This window comes from Lytechinus variegatus, chromosome 4 (genome assembly GCF_018143015.1).
Source record: "Lytechinus variegatus isolate NC3 chromosome 4, Lvar_3.0, whole genome shotgun sequence".
Taxonomy (NCBI): domain Eukaryota; kingdom Metazoa; phylum Echinodermata; class Echinoidea; order Temnopleuroida; family Toxopneustidae; genus Lytechinus; species Lytechinus variegatus.
The window spans coordinates 43142003-43163017 of NC_054743.1; the positions used below are offsets into that span (position 1 = coordinate 43142003).

Consider the following 21015-nt stretch of genomic DNA (forward strand, 5'->3'; position numbering starts at 1 on the left):
AAGGGATATATTCAATGCTGAAAGATAACCTATTGAAATGGAAAAATCCAGTAAATAAATTGCTTTGCAAATGAATTTTGAAAGCATTAATAATGGCAAAATGGGATTTACATTTAACTCTGAGATCTTTCAAGTGTTATATAGTTTGACATTTCATATTGTAGATACCGGTACAGACTTCCTATAATATATGTAGGGGAAGGCGGGGTAAGTTGTGACAGTTTTTGCTTTTTGCATATTAGAATTGATATGATTAATAATCTTGTCGAAATAAGTACCTTGCCTTGAAATTTAATTCTTCTGAAAGATTTTCCACCTATGTATAATTTTCTATCCCCACACTGAAAGTCATCGTGACCTTTGAAAAAAACGATGTCAAATGGCTCAACTTGCCCCATATATGGGGTAAGTTTGAGCCACCTTCTGGGGTAAGTTGAGCCACAAAAACTGTGTACAAAATGTATGAGGGGAGAACCAGCATGTCAATTTTTTGTTTAAAGTTATTTCACTTGCTAATTCTCTTTAAATACTAACATCCTTTAAAAGGAAAAGAGCAGTCATGTAAATTTGCTCCTTTCAGCAAGCATTTCAATCGATTTGTATGGTTTGTTTGTTTTTTAAGATACATTACCATAGGAATTACCATTGCTCAACTTGCCCCATGCTGTTTGGCTCAACTTACCCCAGTCCGAACTTAGTGCGATAATTTTGTATCCACACATTTATTATGCATCCATCATGTAAAAGACAATGACAAGAATGAAGATCCATACCTGGACTGATAATGTTAATATCATGTCTTTATTATATTTAAAGATGTGTGTATTTATGAAGCACTTATCTATTTCACACTCTTTTTTACTTTTTTGGCTGAAATTCATATTTTTCCCTCTAAAAAACTACTTTTTGTTTCAAAGTTGAAAACAATGTGGTGGGGTTAGGTGTTATGCTATGGGTCATCGATACATGACACCACCACAATGTCTGACTCATTCATTATTGGCCTGGGGCCTGTGGCTCAACTTGCCCCTATGCTCAACTTACCCCGCCTTCCCCTACTGTACATAATTACACATACTCTTAAGATTCTTAATTACAATAATATCAATGGAAAGAAAAACAGTACAAATGATAGGGGAGTCGATTGAGTCATTTCTTTTGATATATGTACAAGGCATCATACATGTCCACACATGAAGTTCCTAGAGTTGAGCTCAAAGTCAGATGGGATGACCTCATGTGGTAATTGACTATCTGAGACATACATGTAGATCAACTGTTTCAGTGCTTGTACACCAAATGAATACAGGAATAAGCCCCGTCTCTTGTTTTATGTGAATAAGAAGCATGGATTATCAATGTTTCAACAAAATAATATTTCAATTTTCAAAGTCAACTTCTGAAGTCAGAAGCAAAGAAAAAAGTAATACAATGATTTTTCACTTTCCAAATACTCGTTTTCCCCTGAGAATGAACAATTCTATTGAAGTTAGAATGCTGGAAAATGATGAATTGCATACTATTTATGTGAGGATTAATTAATAGTAAAATCCTAGTACATAACTACTTACCATAAAATTGATTTTGATCACACCATCGGTATTCATGTCAGATAGCAATACAAATGCCAATATTCACAATCACAGATAACAATGTCAACTTTGATTCTCTGTTATTTTCAATGAATTTTATTCCATTCACAACTTTACTTGATTTATTCAGTATAAATGTCACAAATGATAGAAAAGAATCATTTCTTGAATGCCATTGTGTCTTAATTTCTGGAATTAAAAGCCCTTTCATGCTTTTACATCATAAATCTTTGTTTTTCATGATTTAATTCAACAAAGTGATAAACTAAATCATCACAGAATTGGATGAATGTTGCCCTTTTCCACTTTTTATTCTGATATGAGACCTTTATAACGCTTAATGCAAGCACTGCATACTATTAGCACAGCTACATGTACCCTGATAAGGCGCAATCAAGGAAATTTTTCCTACCAAGTACCCATTAACTACACCTGTGAGGAGAGTGGCAAATGTAAACCCCTTGACAAAGGAAACAAGTGCTGCAGTGGGATTTGAACCTCTGACCGTGTGGTTCAGTCTAGGGACTTAACCACTAAGCCACACTTCTGCAAACGAAAATCTTATGTACATTGGAGTTCAATTCTCTTGAGATGGGCACATTGACGCCATTACCAAGTTTGATTCTTTGAAGGTTCTGTGTCATCGAAATCCAAAATGACTCCTATAGTGGTACTAAAAACTGTTATGTTACATTTTAACCCCATTTTAGAGATATTGCAAATTGCAATGAATATCAGCGTCACCATGGAATAATCTACAAAACTACATGTATAAGATCAAATTCTGCAAAAAGTCTCATTGCTAAAAATTATGCTAATTTGTGTGTAAAATAAAAATTTGCTCTGAAATTAACAATGCTAATTTTGGGTACACAGACTCTTCATAGGAATATGATCAAATGCACTTCAAAGAAATGTCAACATCACATTTTTAAAAATGTATTTTAATGTTTTCTTAAATTCTTAAGTATTTCTATGTTTTTCTACTTTTTATTTTTTGTTTTTTCAATGAAAGTTGTTGGGGACTTTATTTTGACTGTAAACAAGATGAATTTAATTGATTTTAATCAGTAAAAGGAAAATTAATATTACATTATGAATGTTAGCTAAAAGCACTGTTTGCATTGGATTTGTACACAAAGTCACGTTTTTGAGCTATTTTTGGTCTGCATGCACATACAAAATGATGCATGATTTTGGAACCTGGTCGCCATTTTAGTCTCAAAACTTGTGCGAGACTTGAAAGTATACAGTGCATGAGCAATGCGGTAAAAAAAAATTGTGTGGCGGATTTATTGTGAAAAATGTTGAGGGGGGGCTGATTTAGAATTTTGTTGAACTTGCTAAGCTCCATCCCTGCAGAGAGTTCGGATCTCATTTATTTTGTAATCACCTGTTAGCAGTCTCAACATATAAGATGCAGTGTGAGACATATTACAGCATCACCAGCAAATAAAAGACAATGTAAATGTATTGTATGAAAGCGTGTGATTCTATATGTATTATGAGTACATGTACATGTATGTGCTGAGCTGTGAGAAGCTACATGTACACAACATTGTTTAACGTACATGTAAAGTGTTAGTGACGCTGATTCAGACGGACAGATGATGTCACAGAGGGAATGAGCTGGAGCTTAAAAAGTTTGAAAATATCCTCTTGAAAATTGTTTAAAAATCTACAAAACATATTTGGATTCTCCATTCAGTGCAGTGTTAAAGATTATCCAATGTTGCAGGTTTAGGCAGTAAGTTGTGGTAAGTAGCCCCCGAAAATACAAAATAATAATTTTTTTTTGCCTGGAGTATTCAACTAAGTTTGTAATGCTGGGATCACAACCATGATTGAAAGAATCAAATCGTAAACATACAACATCATTGCTGTGGGCTCGATAGCATTCAAGCAATTTTCAATCAACACTAATTCTCCCTCATTTCAACCTAAGCCACTTGACACAGGAAGTAGAGGTCAACTTGGTGTGCACAGCAATGCAGGTCCATCGCCATACAATCATGATCATGAACTCCAATGTGCTCAAGTGATTTTTCAACGGCTGTGATTCTGCTGATTGGCCTTTCGAAATGCACCTTGTGTGTGTGTTGAGTGTGCATTCTGAAAAAAAATCTTTGATGTTGCTTGAAGTAACGCAACCATGGTTTGAATTCAACTTTGTTGCACACTGTATTTCTACATGTACAGTAACAAGCAACATTTAATGAAAGGTACCTTGTCAAAAGTAAGAGACACATCCTTCCCTCAGCCAATCTTCATATTTCATCATAGACAAGATAATGGGAATGCCGGAAAGCCGATCTGAAAAGATGCATGGTTCCTTTGTAACGGGATCCCTGCTAAGAGACACAGCACAGACTTCTGACAAGTTGCCTGATGGCCCTGTACAAAGTCTGAATTCTTTCACCTTCTTACACTTAAAATCATGTGATTCCAAAAGTCCTTCTACATGTAAATTTGAATTGGTGTACCACTTCTCCAAAGGAATGAAGACAATGGCTTCAGAATCGATGGATGCATGTATACTGTACTGAAATCAAGCAAACTTTACACTGAAGTCGATTCTCTGAGTTTTAAATCCAAAATTTCTCTAGCTGGCCTTTGTCACTATTCACTCACGGATGTACAAGAACGACTGAACTTGTTCCATCAAAGTGTCCACATGTAGGAGGACAGCTTCACCATGAAAGTAAATATACACAAGGTCCTATCATGACATCGCTTGTTCTGAGTCTGTCTCAAACTCCAGTTTTTCAAAAGTCTGTGAGACCGTGTCCAACATTTCGTTAAGTTTGATTGGATCCTGCAGTTCATGTGGTTCGAGACCCAGAGCCTGGACAGACTTCTCCTTACTGCTATACTCGCGCAGGACGTAATTCGTGCCAGCCTATGTAGGAAGAGAGAAAGGAAGGGGTAAATGCAAATGGATGAAAGGAGAATCGTTCTCATGAATAGACTTGTTAAAATGCCTGGTTTATTACGGTGTAAAGATGGTGATAAGAATTTAGCAGTAAGTGGGGCAAGATCGAGAGACATTTAAGATTCGAGATATTTTAGCACTTTAGCTCTTAAAGGAAGATGAAACCTTTGGAAAAAGTCGGCTTGTGTGAAAACAGAAAAATCAAAGAATAAGATCAGAAAAAGTTTGAGAAAAATCTGACAAATAATGAGAAAGGTATGAGCATTTGGATATTGCTATCACTTATGCTATGGAGATCCTCCTTTTGGCAATGCAATAAAAATGTGTGATGTCACTTGTGAATAACTTTCCATTTGATGGACTATAAATGCCCCCAAAATGTCTCCTTTTGTTCTGTGTTATGGTGAAACAAACTCTTTGTCCATAATGTATTCTTTGAAAATGTGCATAACATGTCCTCCTATAGAAAGAATACATGATCTACTGATAGATGTTATAAAAGAGGCAGTCTAAGTGAAATGTACACATGTACAAAAGTAATGGCAAACTTGTTCACATGTGACATCAAACATTTTGTCGCTTTGCCAATAGGAAGATCTACATTACAATAATGATCTAAACTTCAAATCGGACCAAATATTCATTTTCAAAAGTTCAAAATAAAGAGTCAAAGTGAAAATATGATCATCTATGCATTGGACTAAATTACAGACAAACCAAGTGATGGTTGGACCAAATGGTAAGTAGACCAATATGATAGTAGACCAAATGGGTCTAGCTATGATGGTGTTACACAATGTAAGAACTCGACCATTTGCTTGTAGACCAAGTTAACACTTGACACAGAACGGAGACGACAGGCAGCCATGACTCTTCCAAATTTTCAAAGGAACAAAGTATCGGGAAATAAACTAATGACAACAAAATGATATGCATGATTTCTTTTATGAAGATGGAATTGGCTCCTTACTATTATTATCATTATTAACATCATCTTTGTGATTTTATGATATATGATGACCCTGTTCACACTGGATTAATTCTATTCAGGACATATTTGAAAGTTCACTACTCATAATATACAGGCACCGTAACAAAAAGGTTAGCGATTCATGGCTTAGGTGAAAGAACAATTCTGATTGGTTCTCAGTAAGTCTACAGAGCAAAATGCCCATGCAATGATGATCGTGATAGGCCAATTCAATTTAGCAGTTAATCGCTAACCTTTGTGTTACGGGCCCCTGGGCAAAGTAACACAAATATTAATAACGATCAATCAATCGCTAAATGGACAGACCAATCTAGATCAGTGTTATGCGCGCATTTAGTTCAAAATACTGACCAAGAACCAATCAGAAGTGTTCTTTCACATTTGCTATTCATCGCTAAGCTTTGTGTCACGAGACCCAGGTCATTATTCATTAAGGTCGCTATGCGTAACATTCCTGCTTGTAGTCAAGAGACATACCTCATGATAGCATCTTGTATCATTGATGCGGACTAGAACTCCATCTACTCTTAAAAAGAATCTCATCAGTAGGAAGAAACTGGATTGCATCACTCTCTGAAACAAAGAAAAAAAATCAATTAGTTCATTTATAAAACTTTGCCAAGTCTTCTCCCAGCCCTCGCCTCTCTCTCCTACGCTTTCCTCTTTATTCTCTCTTTCTCCTTTTCTTCTACAGTTAAAAGGGAATTGGTGCTAAATTAAACACTGCGAACTATTTCTGTTTATTACTAACTCTTAATGTGCCATTCACTGTAATCAACAAGTGTCAATTTTTTTTCAGAGTACATGTATATTTTTAATTTTTTTATTATAAAAAGGGAATCACTCCTGAGACAATAATGTTAAACCTCTTGACCATAAGCTGAACTGAACAATGGAATCACTCATACATGCAATGCACTCCTCAAATGATTTAGGCATAATAGCTGTATAACCATTGCACGAAAATGTGTTTGTGGCACTCCAGTGGATGCACAAATGTGTTCATGGCACGTTAAGGGTTAAACTTACACAACCATTATAGCTTGTTTGCAGCCTGCCATGTGCGAGCCATGTTCATGACCAATCTTATAATAGTTACAAAGATGCAACGCATAAACCATGCATAGTTTTAACTAGTATTTGAACTACAGGTACATGAAAAAAAGTGGCACATATCGCTCACAGAATATTTGTAATCTACAATCAGTTTTGGTACTCAGAGCACAAACAAGTGCCTGGGAATGATAGACTGATATTTATTTCTTGAAAAAATATAAGACCTCAGGTGTGTATCACAAACATTTATCTATGTGACTTGAAGGCACACTTGAACTCACCAGCTGTGTGCGGATTATATTTCATCACCGCTTTGGTCAGATTATACTCAAAGAGTGGGTGCTTCTGCACCACAATCATTGAAATTGAACATCATTTGTGAGTGTGCATTTCAGCACAAATTTACTTGGTAATTTTTTTTTCAAGATTACTAGAATTTCAATGAATTAATATCGAATTTTCAATGCACATTTCAATATTTTCCGAACATAGAGCAGCCCTACCTTCAATTTCAGATATGTTTATTATGGATTCTTGCTACATGTAGTTGCATGGACAAACAAGCTGTAGGTGAAAGGGAATTGTGTACTTTGCACATGTGTAGCTTCTCACAGCAACTTCAGGTTATTGCTAGACTTTTTCCCAAGACCCACTTGATGAGGACAGCGCAAACCAGGGTCTGAGCTAGCAGACTACTCACCATTTTCACAGTAAGGATGGCACAGCCGTTATCTGCTAGTTCATCTTCAAAGAGTGGCATGTCCTCAAAGAAGAAGATCTTTTCTCTCACTTTCAGCTTCTCAATATCTATCCTTTCGTCTGTTTCACTGATCTGCGAAGGGTCAGAAATTATGAATTATGAGCAGTGCGTATCAAAAAAAGTTTACACTTAGAAAAAATCCTGTAAAATTATTCATTTGTAATATCGTGAAGATTTTTTCACATTTTAACATTGGTACAGATCCATTTAAGCAAATGACGATATAACTTTCGAAAAATATTACCGCTTTAGTGAGCACCACTTACTTTTGAAAAGTTAGTGAAAAATGATTTGCGCAGAACTTTGAAATAATTATGCGAATAAAAGTAGACCTTAATCATGAAAAACATGTTTAAATTTGGCTAATAAAATTGATTCGAAGATATCTTTTACTTTTTAAACTTGTTTCATTGCCCAAAACACCATGAAGAGTGCATTGCGCCCCACCCCACTCCCCCACACACCAAGGGCATCGTGATGGTATTTGCTTTACAGTGAGCTGTAATCCACATGAAACAGCTTAGGCTTGATTTTCATTTTGTTAATCACTTTCAAGCTTGGGAAAAGTCTGGAGAAGCAAGTATTAAATGAAAAATGAAATGTAAACTCACATTAAATGATAAAAACTTAATGAAAAAATGCTAGAGATGTCTGATATAAACTTTTGGTCAGATTCAGGTATGTCCTCAGATCCAGCTGGCACAAAAAGGGTAAAGGTTGTGCTTAATAAGTGTTTAAATTTTCAATTTTGGTGACAAAATTGTTCCAAAATGCTTGAATGTATCCGTTTTATTTCAATTAAATAAAAGTGCGAGGGAAATGTATGAGAAATGTTTCGCAGGATAAGTTCTATTTCGCCCTTTCCCCTCGACACAGCGTGAAAACGAGCATTTCTGCGCAAACAGATTTCTGCGAGCTTTACAAAAATGGACAGTGCTCACTCAAGTGCAACATTCTTTCAAAACTTTTACTTTCATTGGATAGATGAGACCCACACCCAAGAATATATGTGAAAAAATTACCCACATGTTGTATATTTTTTAATTCCCAGGGCTTTTTCAAAGTGTAAACTTTTTTTTGATACGCACTGTATACCAGTGCATACATGTAGAATTTTTTTTGCAAAAGTATTCAAGCATGTGAATGAAAAATTTTGATAATTGTCACTTTGATCATGGTTTGAAATTTCAGTTCTAACATGGCAGATAATTTGAGGTACCTCATTAGTGCAAGAACATTTTGAAATTGTCTGACATCCACGCCCGCACTGTACTCGTTAGACTTTTAATTATGCATCAAGTATTTACAACCTGGAGATCTACAGGACTACTTACCCTCCCGTACAGATGATATGATGACGATGATGATGAAGAACATATTTCTAATAGATTGGAAATTTCTTAGGTACAGGTAACAAACACACAGTTTTATGAAACAGCCCCCCCCCCCCCATGAGCAGGCCCTTCTTGTTGCAACGTACCTTGCAATGGTTTCCGTTTGAATTCACGATGGTACCCTTGTAATCTGTTGTGTATGTCCAATCAAATGGCTTTATCACCTTGGAGATAAACTCACAATCACTCCTGAAAACATCCATAATGATGATGAAGTTGCAATTAAAATTCCTCAACCACAAAAATATATATATGACAAAAATTATAACCAAAACTTTCAATGAAAATAATTGTTATGTAGACACATCAACTCATGGTCAGATTATTGAAAGCAAAAATCAACCAACTCTTTTTACAGCCTAATACATTTTTATGTGAAGGGGGGGGGGCAAGCACTGAACTGCACCCGCAACATGTTTGATGCCAGCTGCTCCTATTCCCCCTCTTATATTAAACTTTTTTTTCTTCCTCTCCATGTTTGATTTGTAAAACTCAAACAAATAAAAAATCATTACTCTGAGTAATTTTTCATTTTTAGGACAATGCTAGGGAAAAGGGGACTTGGCTGTTTTACATGTAGCCTTGGCACCCTCATCCCAGTTACAATGTACATGTACATCAGACAGACCAAAGGTGATCATGTGACCAAATCTACTTCAAAAGTGCAGTTTGAGCTTTGCATCAAACTTTTTGATGACACCATTTTCTTTTTTTTCTTCATTTCTAAAGTTATGCACCTACCTTCATCTATATTCAAATTTTTTTTATTTCATTTAAATTGAAAAAAAAAATCTCTATGTAATGATTATGGCCTCAGTAAAAATAGATGTAATTTTCACAAAGTTTTCCAATTACACTACAACTTTCTCATTCCTTGTCCAATTTCATTCAATTTTGTCAATTTGTTTTTCCACATTTCTCTCCTTTTGTATCAGATCACTATAACATGGTCAGATTTCCCATTAATGATAAAATTGTCTACCTTGCTTCCTGCCATGTATCAGCGGCTGCTACTTTCATTGTATCATGCTTGTTATCTACCAGTCTGAGAGCATCAATTGTGTTGAACTCTATCCCAAACCCGCCGGAATGATGGATGCGAAGGACATTATCTCCAAATGTCATCTCTGGTAGCTGAGGGAGCTCTAATTCCTCTTCATGTCTATACATTGTAAAAAAAAAAAATAACAAATGTACTATTAGATTCTAGGGCACTAAGAAAAACAATAACACTGAAAGATTGATTTCTATGGGATAACACAAAGCAAGGCATTATTTTAGCAGTACATGTAACTTTCACACAAAGAGCTGCATTGCAAATTGCAAATGAAAATTCATGCACTGAAAATGGGAAAACGAACGTGCTTGGCTGGCACAATTGTATGCTAAAGCTGTATTAGAAATGATTAAAAGAACCTGACCTTGTGTGTTTATCATCAAAATTTAGTATTTTCCAGCAAATATTTCGCAAAGATGGTAAGCTGATTATTTTATTATTACTAATATAATCGGCTTACCATCTTTGCGAAATATTTGCTGGAAAATACCAAATTTTGATTAAGATCTAATAATAATTAAAGTTCTTGTGGCCCATTTAAGTCTGTACTGTAGAAAAACGAAGTTGCATGGAATCGAAGAGGGTGATGTAGCTCACCCTTTTCCCATACTATGCCATATGGCCATAGACGCTGTAACCCAGGGGGCTCCCGGCCGCTCCTGGCCGATCGAGATGGGGGTAGGAGAGAACTTTTCGTTTTTTGAGGTTCCAGTCTGTGCCCAGATGTCAGAAAAACTGCCACTCGTTAGACCATCATCCATATAATCGTGGTAAGTGCTTGATTTCTGTTTTAACTATTTATTCGGAGAATTATTTTGACCATACTTCACGCTTGTCAGGTGAGTATGCCAAATTGCACGTACGATCCTGGGCTCCCGACCGCGTAGCAGTCGGGAGCCCCCTGGGTTATAGACGCTGGAGACCTAACTAGATCTAGATTCTAGTCTTAACTAGATTTGGCCTTTGGGTGAACCTCCACCATTGGCATGTCATCGATCTGTTGACAAGGAGGGAGATATAGAGCCGGGCCAGAGTTCTCAGCCTCATATCCCTAACCGAAATAGACCGATTTATCGGCCATAACTATGCTCCATCTGGCAGTCTATGTAAAGTCTCCCTCCTCCTCAGACAGAGTTTCCTACTTCCCCCTCATCCAAATGATATTCTATTTTCAGTACCGTATGGGCACTAGTATTCAACCCGGCATAATTCAAAGATTTTGAAATATTCCTGAAAATATTTAGAAATAGGGAATTTATCTTAATTTCATACCTTTGTTATTTCCAGGGTAATCTGTTGTCAGTATTTTCTTTATCAATCTGTCGACTGTATGTGCGGAGAATCGAATTATGCGCCGATGGCCTTTTGCACTGAATTGCACTAGTATTCAACCTAGTGAGGATAGATAGCAAATCTCATAAGGGTTTAGATTGCTAAATTAGATCTAGATCTATGTAAGTCTCTGGCTTAGATTAATTCCCTGTTTGGTCTCATCTCAAATGGTGTAGTCCATAGTCGGATGGGACAAGGGCAGATTGAGAGACAGGGCCATCTTAAATCACTAGGTTGAATACTAGTGCAGACGGGTTGAATACTAGTGCAAAAACCCGTCGCCATGTAATTCGATCGCCCGCGCACACAGTCGACTGGTTGAAGAAAAAAATAACGGAAAAAGCACCAGCATTTGCGCTTGGAAATAAGTCAGGTCTGAAATTCAGGTGAATTCCATATTTCTATATATTTGAAGAAACTCTCAAAACGGGTTGAATACTAGTGCCCTTACGGTACGGTGATTTAGCTTTATAAGATGGCTAAATAATTTGCAGCTTGCTGATTGGTCAAAGCGTACCACGTGATCATTCGCAAAAAGTGTCTATCCCTGCACGCCCGTGCAATTTTCGCGCACCCAAATTGTCTAACCCATGGTAAGTGCAATTTCAAAATTTTTGATATTTGATTTAGATCTATTTCATTATTTCTTTCTCATATAAGTAGGCACGGCCGTAGTCACTAGATGGCGCTGTCGCGGAAGTGCTCAAAATTTGTACGTAAGTTTCGTCCGCTTGTCAATGAGTGAAATCGCACAGCGATGCGATATCGTCAAAATTAAGCCCCTGTCAGCGCGGATGAATATGATATTTTCTCTTTGTGATTGTCCTCCCTTGCGATGGAAAATATGTCATCGTAATGCATAGGACTTTCGCGAGCTACCGAAGTCATTTTCGTGCCCCAAATTCCATGAAATCTTCCAAAAATAGCCATGAAAGTGTCGGTAAGTCAAAAGTGTCATGAGTTGCTCTCAATTCTTACCTTATTTAGTTGTATTTCTTGCAAAATGGGTCTCGAAGTGTTCTGGATTTTCCGTTGATTGTGAAACTTGAATTGATTTCCTTTCTGTGTCTTGCAGTTAAATTGCAGCGCGGGGAATCGCAAGGGCTTCCACAGCCCTTCTCAGTGAGGTTTACAAGCTGAGCAGCCCTTGAATTTGGTCGAATTTCGAGCCATTTTAATCGCGCGCACGGGATGATTAATTAACATAACAATTAGCAGATTAGAGATCAAGATTACGTCACGTACGTGCGTACGTGTGATACACAGAAATGAAATAGAACTTGAATCACACGGAATCACAGTCAAGAAATGCTTTGTTTTCTTTGTTTGCTAAATGATTTCCTGAATTTAAAATCATGAATAAACACCAGAGTAATGACATGAAGGAGATAATCATGGTCATATGAGGAATAACTAAATATTTTCTGAAAACGAGTGAATATGATGGGGCAATAATGTGCATGCACTGGAAAATGAACATTCACCTCATTGTCAGTGCCGTGGTGTCAGTCACTCAGACACAGTGCTTTACTGCCTTTTACTGGCATTTTCTTTGCACTGCCGCCGCCACTGGTTTTTCTTTTGCCAACTAGATTAAAACTCATTTATATATTAATATGTTTATTGCAATTTTTGAATAAATGGTAATACAAAGTGGAAAAAAATGAAGATAAAAATAATTTGGACTAAAATATGCCATCACCCCCCCCCTCTAAAAAATACACACTATCTTGAATGACTCGTTTATTTAATTTGCATTGAAAAAATAATTGTATTTATGCACTTTTTTATTTCTCATTCTTTCTGCCAGAATATCAGATGCCATCATGAATAACCTCACCTCCAGATTGAACTCCTAAACATCTTGACAATGACTATCTACTGAGATATCTTGCCTTCTTGAGATTGGAAGTTTTAAGTTCAAGTCAGAGTGACCTAAGGCCCTACTAACAAGAAGAATCCAGATTTACATAAAAACAAATCCCACGAAAGATACAAACTGATTTTACTCTTAATGTGTAGTGTGTATGTGAGACTCTGTGTTTGTGTTTATTTTGAGGAGGACCTCCTGTCTCTGTTTTTATTATTTTATTGACTGAATGAATGATCAATACCTAAAAGTGAGAACTGATTTTTGAGGAGAGTACATTAGTGTATGGTTTTGAGTGAATTTGATTTGAGTAACTGTTTTTCTTTATTATTTTTCTCATAATTATTATTTTGCCTTTTATTTTCTATTTTCAGTTATATATTGTCAGTTACATTAAGTTGAACTTCCAAATTTGATCAAAGTGTTCAATTCTTGGGATAGAATTTTATCAGGTAATAAAACTGAGTTTGATAAATCTAAAAAGGACACTGAAAAAAATATGAACACTTGGAGATGCTCACTAAGAAGAGGAAAAAACATGAAAGGAAATGGAACTTAAGTGGATGTTATAGCATGCCTTTCGCAGATCTCCAAGCACCAGGAATCATAGGCGGCGGAAGTGGGGGGGGGGGGGAGTATCCCCCTAAATTTGAGGTGGGGAGGGGACGATTCCCTCCCCCTCAATTTTTTGTTGATAACCTTATTTTTTATTTTTTTTGGCTTGTCAATTTTCAATTTTGTTTCCTGTGTCCCCCCCAAGATATTATTTGGTCACTATCTTTTTTTTTTCGGGGGGGGGGGGGGGGGGGGGGTCAAAAGATTTTGGCGGTTCCCCCCTAAAATTTTTGGCTTCCCCCACCAATGCCAGGAATGTTGATGTTCAACTGAGAGTTGCTGAAGTGGAATCTCCATTTGTCTGTGAACTTGTTATAGAGAATGATTATTCCAGGACAAGTTAGATGATATTACCCAGCCCATAGCATACATCCCAACAATGGAATGGAGGCAATATACCCCTGTAATACATGAAGTATCATATTATCTTTAGGTTGGTTTGGAAAGTAAGTCCTCTAGTCAATATTAATGTCTGCCCAACAAAATGGTACTATCTGGCAATTTGGTGGTTCAATCACAAGCAGAAAAAGTTTAGTAAATTGACACTAGTAAGACAATTAAAGGGGAAGTTCACCCTGAAAAAAAGTTTATTGTAAAAATAGCAGAAAAAATAATAAAAAATATTGCCGAAGGTTTTAGGAAAATTCATCAAATAATTCAAAAGTTATTAGAATTTCAATTATTTGATTTGTGACGTCATATGCGAGCAGCATTCCTACATAGCGACTGGTAAAAAATCAATGAAATGTCATTTTCTCAAAAAATTGAAAATGGTTTTCACTGTACCTTTTGTATATCAATAGACAAATCATTTCACACCTGATCATGAATAGAAAACAAAATTAAGTCATCAGGAACCATACAAAATTTGAAATTCATGCATTTTATATTACATAACACATGGGGCAGCTGCTCGTTTATGACGTCACAAATCCAAAACTTTAAACTCTAATAACTTTCATACTCTTGAACGGATTTTCCTCAAACCTTCACCAATATTTTTTATAATTTTTTGTGCTATTTTTACAACAAAGTTTTCTTCAGGGTGAACTTCCCCTTTAAACAAATATAATACAGCCAAACTGTCTGACCCCTTATTTGACTACTGACTTAACTAATTATTGAAAAATGACAAGGGATGCTTAGGCCCTTTGTAACCATTTCATTGGGCAGACTGAAGCAGATGACTAGAATTCATACTTTCATGAAGATGAAGGAACATCAAAATGATTATTACAATTTAGCAAATATGAATTTATAACACTGTCATGGTTATAAAAAATAATGAATTTCTATCAAGTAAAATGACAATACAATGTAAGACATAACTGCAATAAAGTAATTTCATTTCCAAAAGATATCTTCCATAATTTAATAACCAAATTTCTCAAGATAATATTTCTTCTGCACAAAGTGTATGAAATGCTCAGTGTAAATCATGCTGTTTATAAATCTCTAGGAATTTTTTTTTTTTCAAAATGAAAATACATGTAAACTTAATCAAAACCAGGGGTGGTGGATCCAGGATTTTTCCTGGGGGGGGGGGGGCACATTTTCAGGATGAAAATTTGTCAAGCAAAAAAGGGCCTTACGGGGGGGGGGGGGGGGATTCTTTGATGAAAATTGCGTATTTTCATTACATCTTGACTGTAGCTCTCAAAGGGGGGGGGGGGGTTGAGCTAGATGTGCCCTCCCCCAGATCCACCAGTGATAAAAATCAACATTTATGAAAGATTGCATACCTTATATTCTGAATTGGTAAATTCAATGCATATGTCTACAAAATGAAACTGACATGTTTGGATAAATTGCTTATTTTTGTTTCAAGAAAGAATTCATCAATAACAGCTTAGAGTTATTGAGAAAACATCAAGAAAAAATAATATTCTGATATGCAATAACTATATCTATTTTATATATGCTTTTTTTTCCAAAAATTTAATCCTTGACATGGGGGGCTGGTTTAGTAGTCAAATTCACCCCCCCCCCCGTTAAGTAAAATGCTTTATCAAAATAAGATTATGCTATCATTTATAAATTACTGCATTTTGGAGCCCATTAAAATTCAAAATGAATCATAGAGGGCAGTGCCACACCTTATTCACTGAAATTAAGGAGGGGCATGCACAGCTGAAAAACTATCAGCAGGGGCAATAATTTTCACTGCAATGTTAGATATCCTTAAAAAAAATCCTGAAAACACATAATTAAAATGAAATTAAACTCCCAGGAAGTGCCCCTGTATACTATTACAGCCCTTGACCTGTATATTCTCAAGGGGTTCAATAATTCCTTCTCTTCCCTTGTAGAGTCGGTTCGGGTGCGAATGTGTCTGAAAAAAAATAAGTAAAAAAAGGATCATTAGTAAAAATTGTAGATAGAACAGAACATATAATTTTTAAAAAATTTAGCAAGCAAAAACAAGATTGATCTGGCATTGGAAAATAAAAGGAAATTAATTAACACCCCCCCCCCCGCTTCAACATTTTTTTGTTGTTTGCTTCTGCTTGCAACTTTATAAATTTACCCGATACACCTTTCAAAACTTTTGGCTCCATTATCATGATTATGCCACTGTTCAAGTATTATTTATTTGGAAACCAATGCTAAAACTATAAGGTGAAATGAAATTATATAAAGAAAAAAATATACATTTCACAAAGTATAAAATCATAATGATGTAGGTCATGTTGAAATTAGACCCTGGACTGGACTCAAAATTAGATCAAGTGTAGTGTAGACCGGAGTGTAGACCAAATGTAAATTAGACAAAGTGTAGACCAAATGGCAATTAGAATTTTTTTTAAACCAAATGGGTCAAGCCCATTTGGTATATGTATAAAGACTAAAATATATGTATATAAGTTAAAAAATATAATTAAGTAGCCTAGGTTGTGCTGAAATTAGACCAACTGGACATTTCACAAAATGAGAATTAGACCAAGTGTAGACCAAATGGGTTTAGCCCATTCGGCATTAGACTAAATGAGAAGTGGGCAAATTGCATGTGAACCAAATGAATATACATATTTACAATGTGGAACTGCATGATATAAAGCCAATTTTATGTACCAGTATTTGACAAAGTAAAAAAATATATACCGTAAGTAACGGTGTATTAACCGCACCCCCAACTTTGGACTAAAAAAAAAAAAAAAAAATTCTTCTCACATTAACATGCATATTTGAGGTATGAAGAAACAAAATCTAAGTTTTAAGATTTCAAAGTATCCAAAGAGATTACAGGTCAGCAGTAATCTGCTGTTCTTGATCAATTTATCTACAAATGTTAGAAAGAAAGAACGGTCCCGACAATATTGGCAATTTACACACTCACTCACCTCACAGTCACAGTGTACACACACACACACAGAGCACTGCCATTACATTGCAAACTACGATACAGTACCAGTCATGCCAGTACGTCTTATCAAATTATGATCTGTGTCTTTTCCAGCGTAGGAGGAAGAAACATTCACAATTCTTGCCCTCACAATCACTTTCAGAAATTTGATGTCTTAGCATGAATTTTGGATACGGGATTACAGGAAGGTTCAAGAAACAAAGAAATTGACATTTTTTTCCAGTTGTTTTTTACGGCTTCGTGCCTTCTCTCTCGTGCGTGGTTTACATGGTATCTTATGAAAAGCAAACAGGAAGGAAAAAAACAAGCTGGCGTGAAACGGGACTTTGAATAGCGCCAGCTTAAGTCGCACTATAACCACATTACAACGCAATCTCTCAGCTCACTACTCCACTCTCGCTCAGCAGTGACAAAATATTACCGAGTATGCTTGGCATCTATTTTAACTCTTCATGTGTTCACCTGTAAACCCCCGTGTGTTGCATTATGTTAGCAGTGATCCCCTCTCATTCACATTTGTGCCAGGAGTCACAGATTTCTAACAATAAACCTGGCCATGGTATTGTTTGTTAGGAGGGTTTTATTGATTTTCTCCTCTCCTTTTTCAATGAACTTCCTGGCTGTGATCAGGATGTATTGATTTTTTGGGATAACTCAACGATTTTGTAATTTGTAAACTGCGATAATCCGTCAAACGCTAAACTAATATCGCACGCGCGATCGATCGGTACACATGTACGGTATACAAAAACGCCAAGCTATACATTGTAGCTAGGTACGCACCGGGCATGCAATTGTTCGAAAAACAATGGGACAGGGGACGTCTATGGGAAATGTGTGGTTGTGCAAAAATGCGAACGAACACGCCTACGGATGTGCAATAATGCGAACGTAACGAGTGAAGAGTTAAATTAGCCAGGGAAATTCACTACTTTGAATCGAGAATAAAGTCAAAATTAGTGTCATGAAGGTGGGTACGTTTGTTATGAACAACATTTAATTAAGATCTTAATGATCGCTTCCCATTACCCGCGGCTCATACCCCTCTAAACAACATTGCCTGGGCGGCTACGCCCGGCCACTCGATGTGTTGTGAACTGGCAGACATCGTACATGTACGGGAGGGGTTACGGCGGGCTGGCTCAGACCCGTCACCGTGTATAAACCGCACCCCCGACTTTTGCTTTTATCACGCCGAGAAAAAGGTGCGGTTAATACACCGTTACTTACGGTAATTATGTAGGTTATGCTGAAATTAGACCAACTGGACATTTCACTAAATGAGAATTAGACCAAGTGTAGACCAAATGGCAATTTAGTTGACCAAATGGGTTTAGCCCATTTGGCATTAGACCAAATAACAAGTGGGCAAACTGCATGTAGACCAAATGAAAATACACCAGAAAACACATTTCACAAGTTGGGACTGATATAGAGAGCCGTAGCAGACGACGGAGATGGGTACATGATCTGCGTCCGCAAAAAACGCGCACGCATCTATGTACTAACATGAAAAACAGCATATGGGACGATCTGACTAAAAATCGCACATGCGGGGCTATTTGAGAGTCACAGCAGAGGACGGCTAGCAGACGCCGACGGGCGCGCGCATTTAGCGAGCACATTGTGATCGTTTAAACTATCGATAGTAAGGACAGTGCATTAACAGGGACCCGCGATGTCTATGACTTTTTCGACCCATGTTGGTGCTATGAAATTGCTCTTTTTTGCAGTTTAAATGAATTTTACGTAAGTTTTAAGTGGTTTCACATGACAAATTAGATATTAAGAAATTTTTTGATATCATTCTTGGGGACAACAAACACATTTTGAAATTCTTGTTGTCCTGCCTAATATAAGGTGCTTAAAATTGCGTTCGAAATTACTTAGCCATCTTATAAAAGGAATAACGCATTTAAATGATTTACCCGTCGTTTTTCAGCGATATGCAGTGCACTCGAGGTTTCTTCTTCGCATGCTCACTCTACACTCGCCTCCGGCTCGTGTGGAGTGCGCATGCTCAGAAGAAACCTCTCGTGCACTGCATACAGGTACTCGTTAAACAACTCCGCGGAATTGGAATGCGTTATTCCTATATTGTCTGTCTCTCTTCCTCCCCATCCTCACCCTTCTTCTTCCTCTCCTTCTCTTTGACCCTCCCTCCTTTGTGGGGAAAAGGAATCAACATAATAATTTTAAAATTATAAACGCAATAAGATCGGACCTAACGTTAGTTATGACAAAATCACCCGCGGTATCCGGAGGAAACACAGAAACGTGATTAAGCAATTAGGCATGCATGCTTAAAAATCGCACACACCGGTAATGGAAATGTCCAACATTAAATTATCAGTAACGAATGTCATTCCGAAGTCCCGATTACATTATTCAACAAGTCTCCAAACAAAGTTTTATGCTACTCACTTGGTTACTACATCTGTCTTTGATATATGCGCTTTCACACTTGTTATTGTCCATGGACCAAAGCTGAATGTTTCGGTTTTCTTTCCACTTTTACAAGCCACGTCTTCCGTTTGCTGAGCCATTTTTAAGCCACACTTGATTCACCTTCCTCCGGCTCTCTCCGGTGTAAAGATGGCCAGCTCCGAATGGGAAGAAGTAAAGCGACTCGCCAAAGACTTTCAGCGAGCTCAGTTGACAACTGCTACTCAGAAGTGAGTATGAAAGGTGTTTAATAAATAGAGAATGGGAATATGAATTGTTTTTCATTCAACTACATTTATCGGAAAAATCTGTACTCTATCGCACCATATGCTGTGCGACAGTTTATTTATCTTGGTCCCATGTAACAACTTTTGTGTCTTCTAAAAATCCAGCCAGTCATTCACGTAAAAAATCCGGCCGAATCACTGAAGTACTAACGTTACAATACATGTACTATAATCGAGGTTATTTACTTAAAAAGATTAGCACTCAGTTATAGTTTGTTTTTGTGTTTACAAACAAAGTCAAAGAATTAGACCATTTGACTAGACTAGCGATGTTATGCTGTCAATGTATAAGAAAATTGATGCGACTTGAGTTTTGTGAGTGAGACTGAGAATGAAAATTGAAATGTCAAACTGTACCCATAATGTTAACGTCGTTAACAGATAAAGTACAGCCTTGACAGCTGGCAGCCGTCTGTTTCGAGGTGTTTTTAAACATTTTTTATTTTTAATTTCTCGTACACAGACGGCTCGCTATCGTGCAGCCACCAATAATAGCCTTACATTCTATTACAAGGCAAAATCCCCCCATCGGGGCTCTTCAATTTTTGTCTTTAATGAATCAAACTTTTGAAAATTAATGTGACCGAAATGAAAATTATTCCCTCTTGGCATTAATTGCCAAAAAACGGGGAAAAATAAAGTTAAAAGGAACAAGAATAGTGACTTACCTTGACTGTCGCTCAACTTCTATTCCCTGTTTTATCCAAACTTAATATGGTTGGAACTACCCCTTATCGACCACCTAATCTTCTAAGCATCGTATCTGCGAAAATATTCATCAATTTTACCCAGTTTTTGTCTCATTTCTGCAGAAAATTAAGCAGATCAGATTCCCATGTTTCGAACGGCGACTCCGATTCAATCCGCGTATATATCGACGAACAACGAATACGACGATTTTACATTTGCTCATTTGCACCCATCTTTTGAAACTGACCACCCGCGATACACTATGTTTACGGCCGATTCTTGTCGCATTGGCGAAGTATTTTAACTCTTCCAAATCAATTCTATGATGTCAACATGGTAAATGATCGTCTCACTACTTCCATTGCAAGCTCCGGCACATGATTCGACGATTGACGACGGATATTTGTTCTAAAGCCGTTTCCTATTGGATTTCTTGGTTTTGCAGCGGGGTTTGGGTCTGGTCCATACTGTCATCATTAATCCTACTAAATTTTTACTTTTTGTTGCTTCTTTTATTTTCGTAAAATCGATTCTTACCGTTTCTATGGACACCGCGCCTACTCTCCCGCGCGTATCGTTTGTAATACGCAATAATTTTAACGCACGCAAGGTGGTCGGTTTCAAAAGAGG

At 36.8% G+C, this 21015-nt stretch overlaps 2 protein-coding genes across 3 annotated transcripts in view; one reads left to right on the forward strand and one right to left on the reverse strand.

Moving 5' to 3' along the window:
- Positions 1 to 3538: 3538 nt before the first annotated feature.
- Positions 3539 to 19509, reverse strand: LOC121414117 (TIP41-like protein). Of its 2 annotated transcripts, none has more exons than XM_041607181.1 (6): positions 19388 to 19509; positions 9708 to 9887; positions 8812 to 8914; positions 7272 to 7403; positions 5993 to 6088; positions 3539 to 4491 (listed from the first exon to the last, which is right to left on the reverse strand). In XM_041607181.1, the coding sequence occupies exons 1-6, from the start codon at positions 19507 to 19509 to the stop codon at positions 4315 to 4317; spliced, it is 810 nt and encodes a 269-aa protein (XP_041463115.1). In that variant the 3' UTR covers positions 3539 to 4314. The 2 variants fall into 2 exon arrangements, with proteins under 2 accessions (XP_041463115.1, XP_041463116.1); XM_041607182.1 differs by lacking the exon at positions 19388 to 19509 and adding an exon at positions 18892 to 18976.
- An 8-nt stretch (positions 19510 to 19517) lies between these two features.
- Positions 19518 to 21015, forward strand: part of LOC121414116 (E3 UFM1-protein ligase 1-like) — a 43943-nt gene continuing 42445 nt past the window's right edge. Inside the window, exon 1 of the mRNA XM_041607180.1 lies at positions 19518 to 19638. Within this exon, the coding sequence (XP_041463114.1) occupies positions 19559 to 19638 (80 nt within the window). The 5' untranslated portion in view covers positions 19518 to 19558. The remainder of the gene's footprint in view (positions 19639 to 21015) is intronic.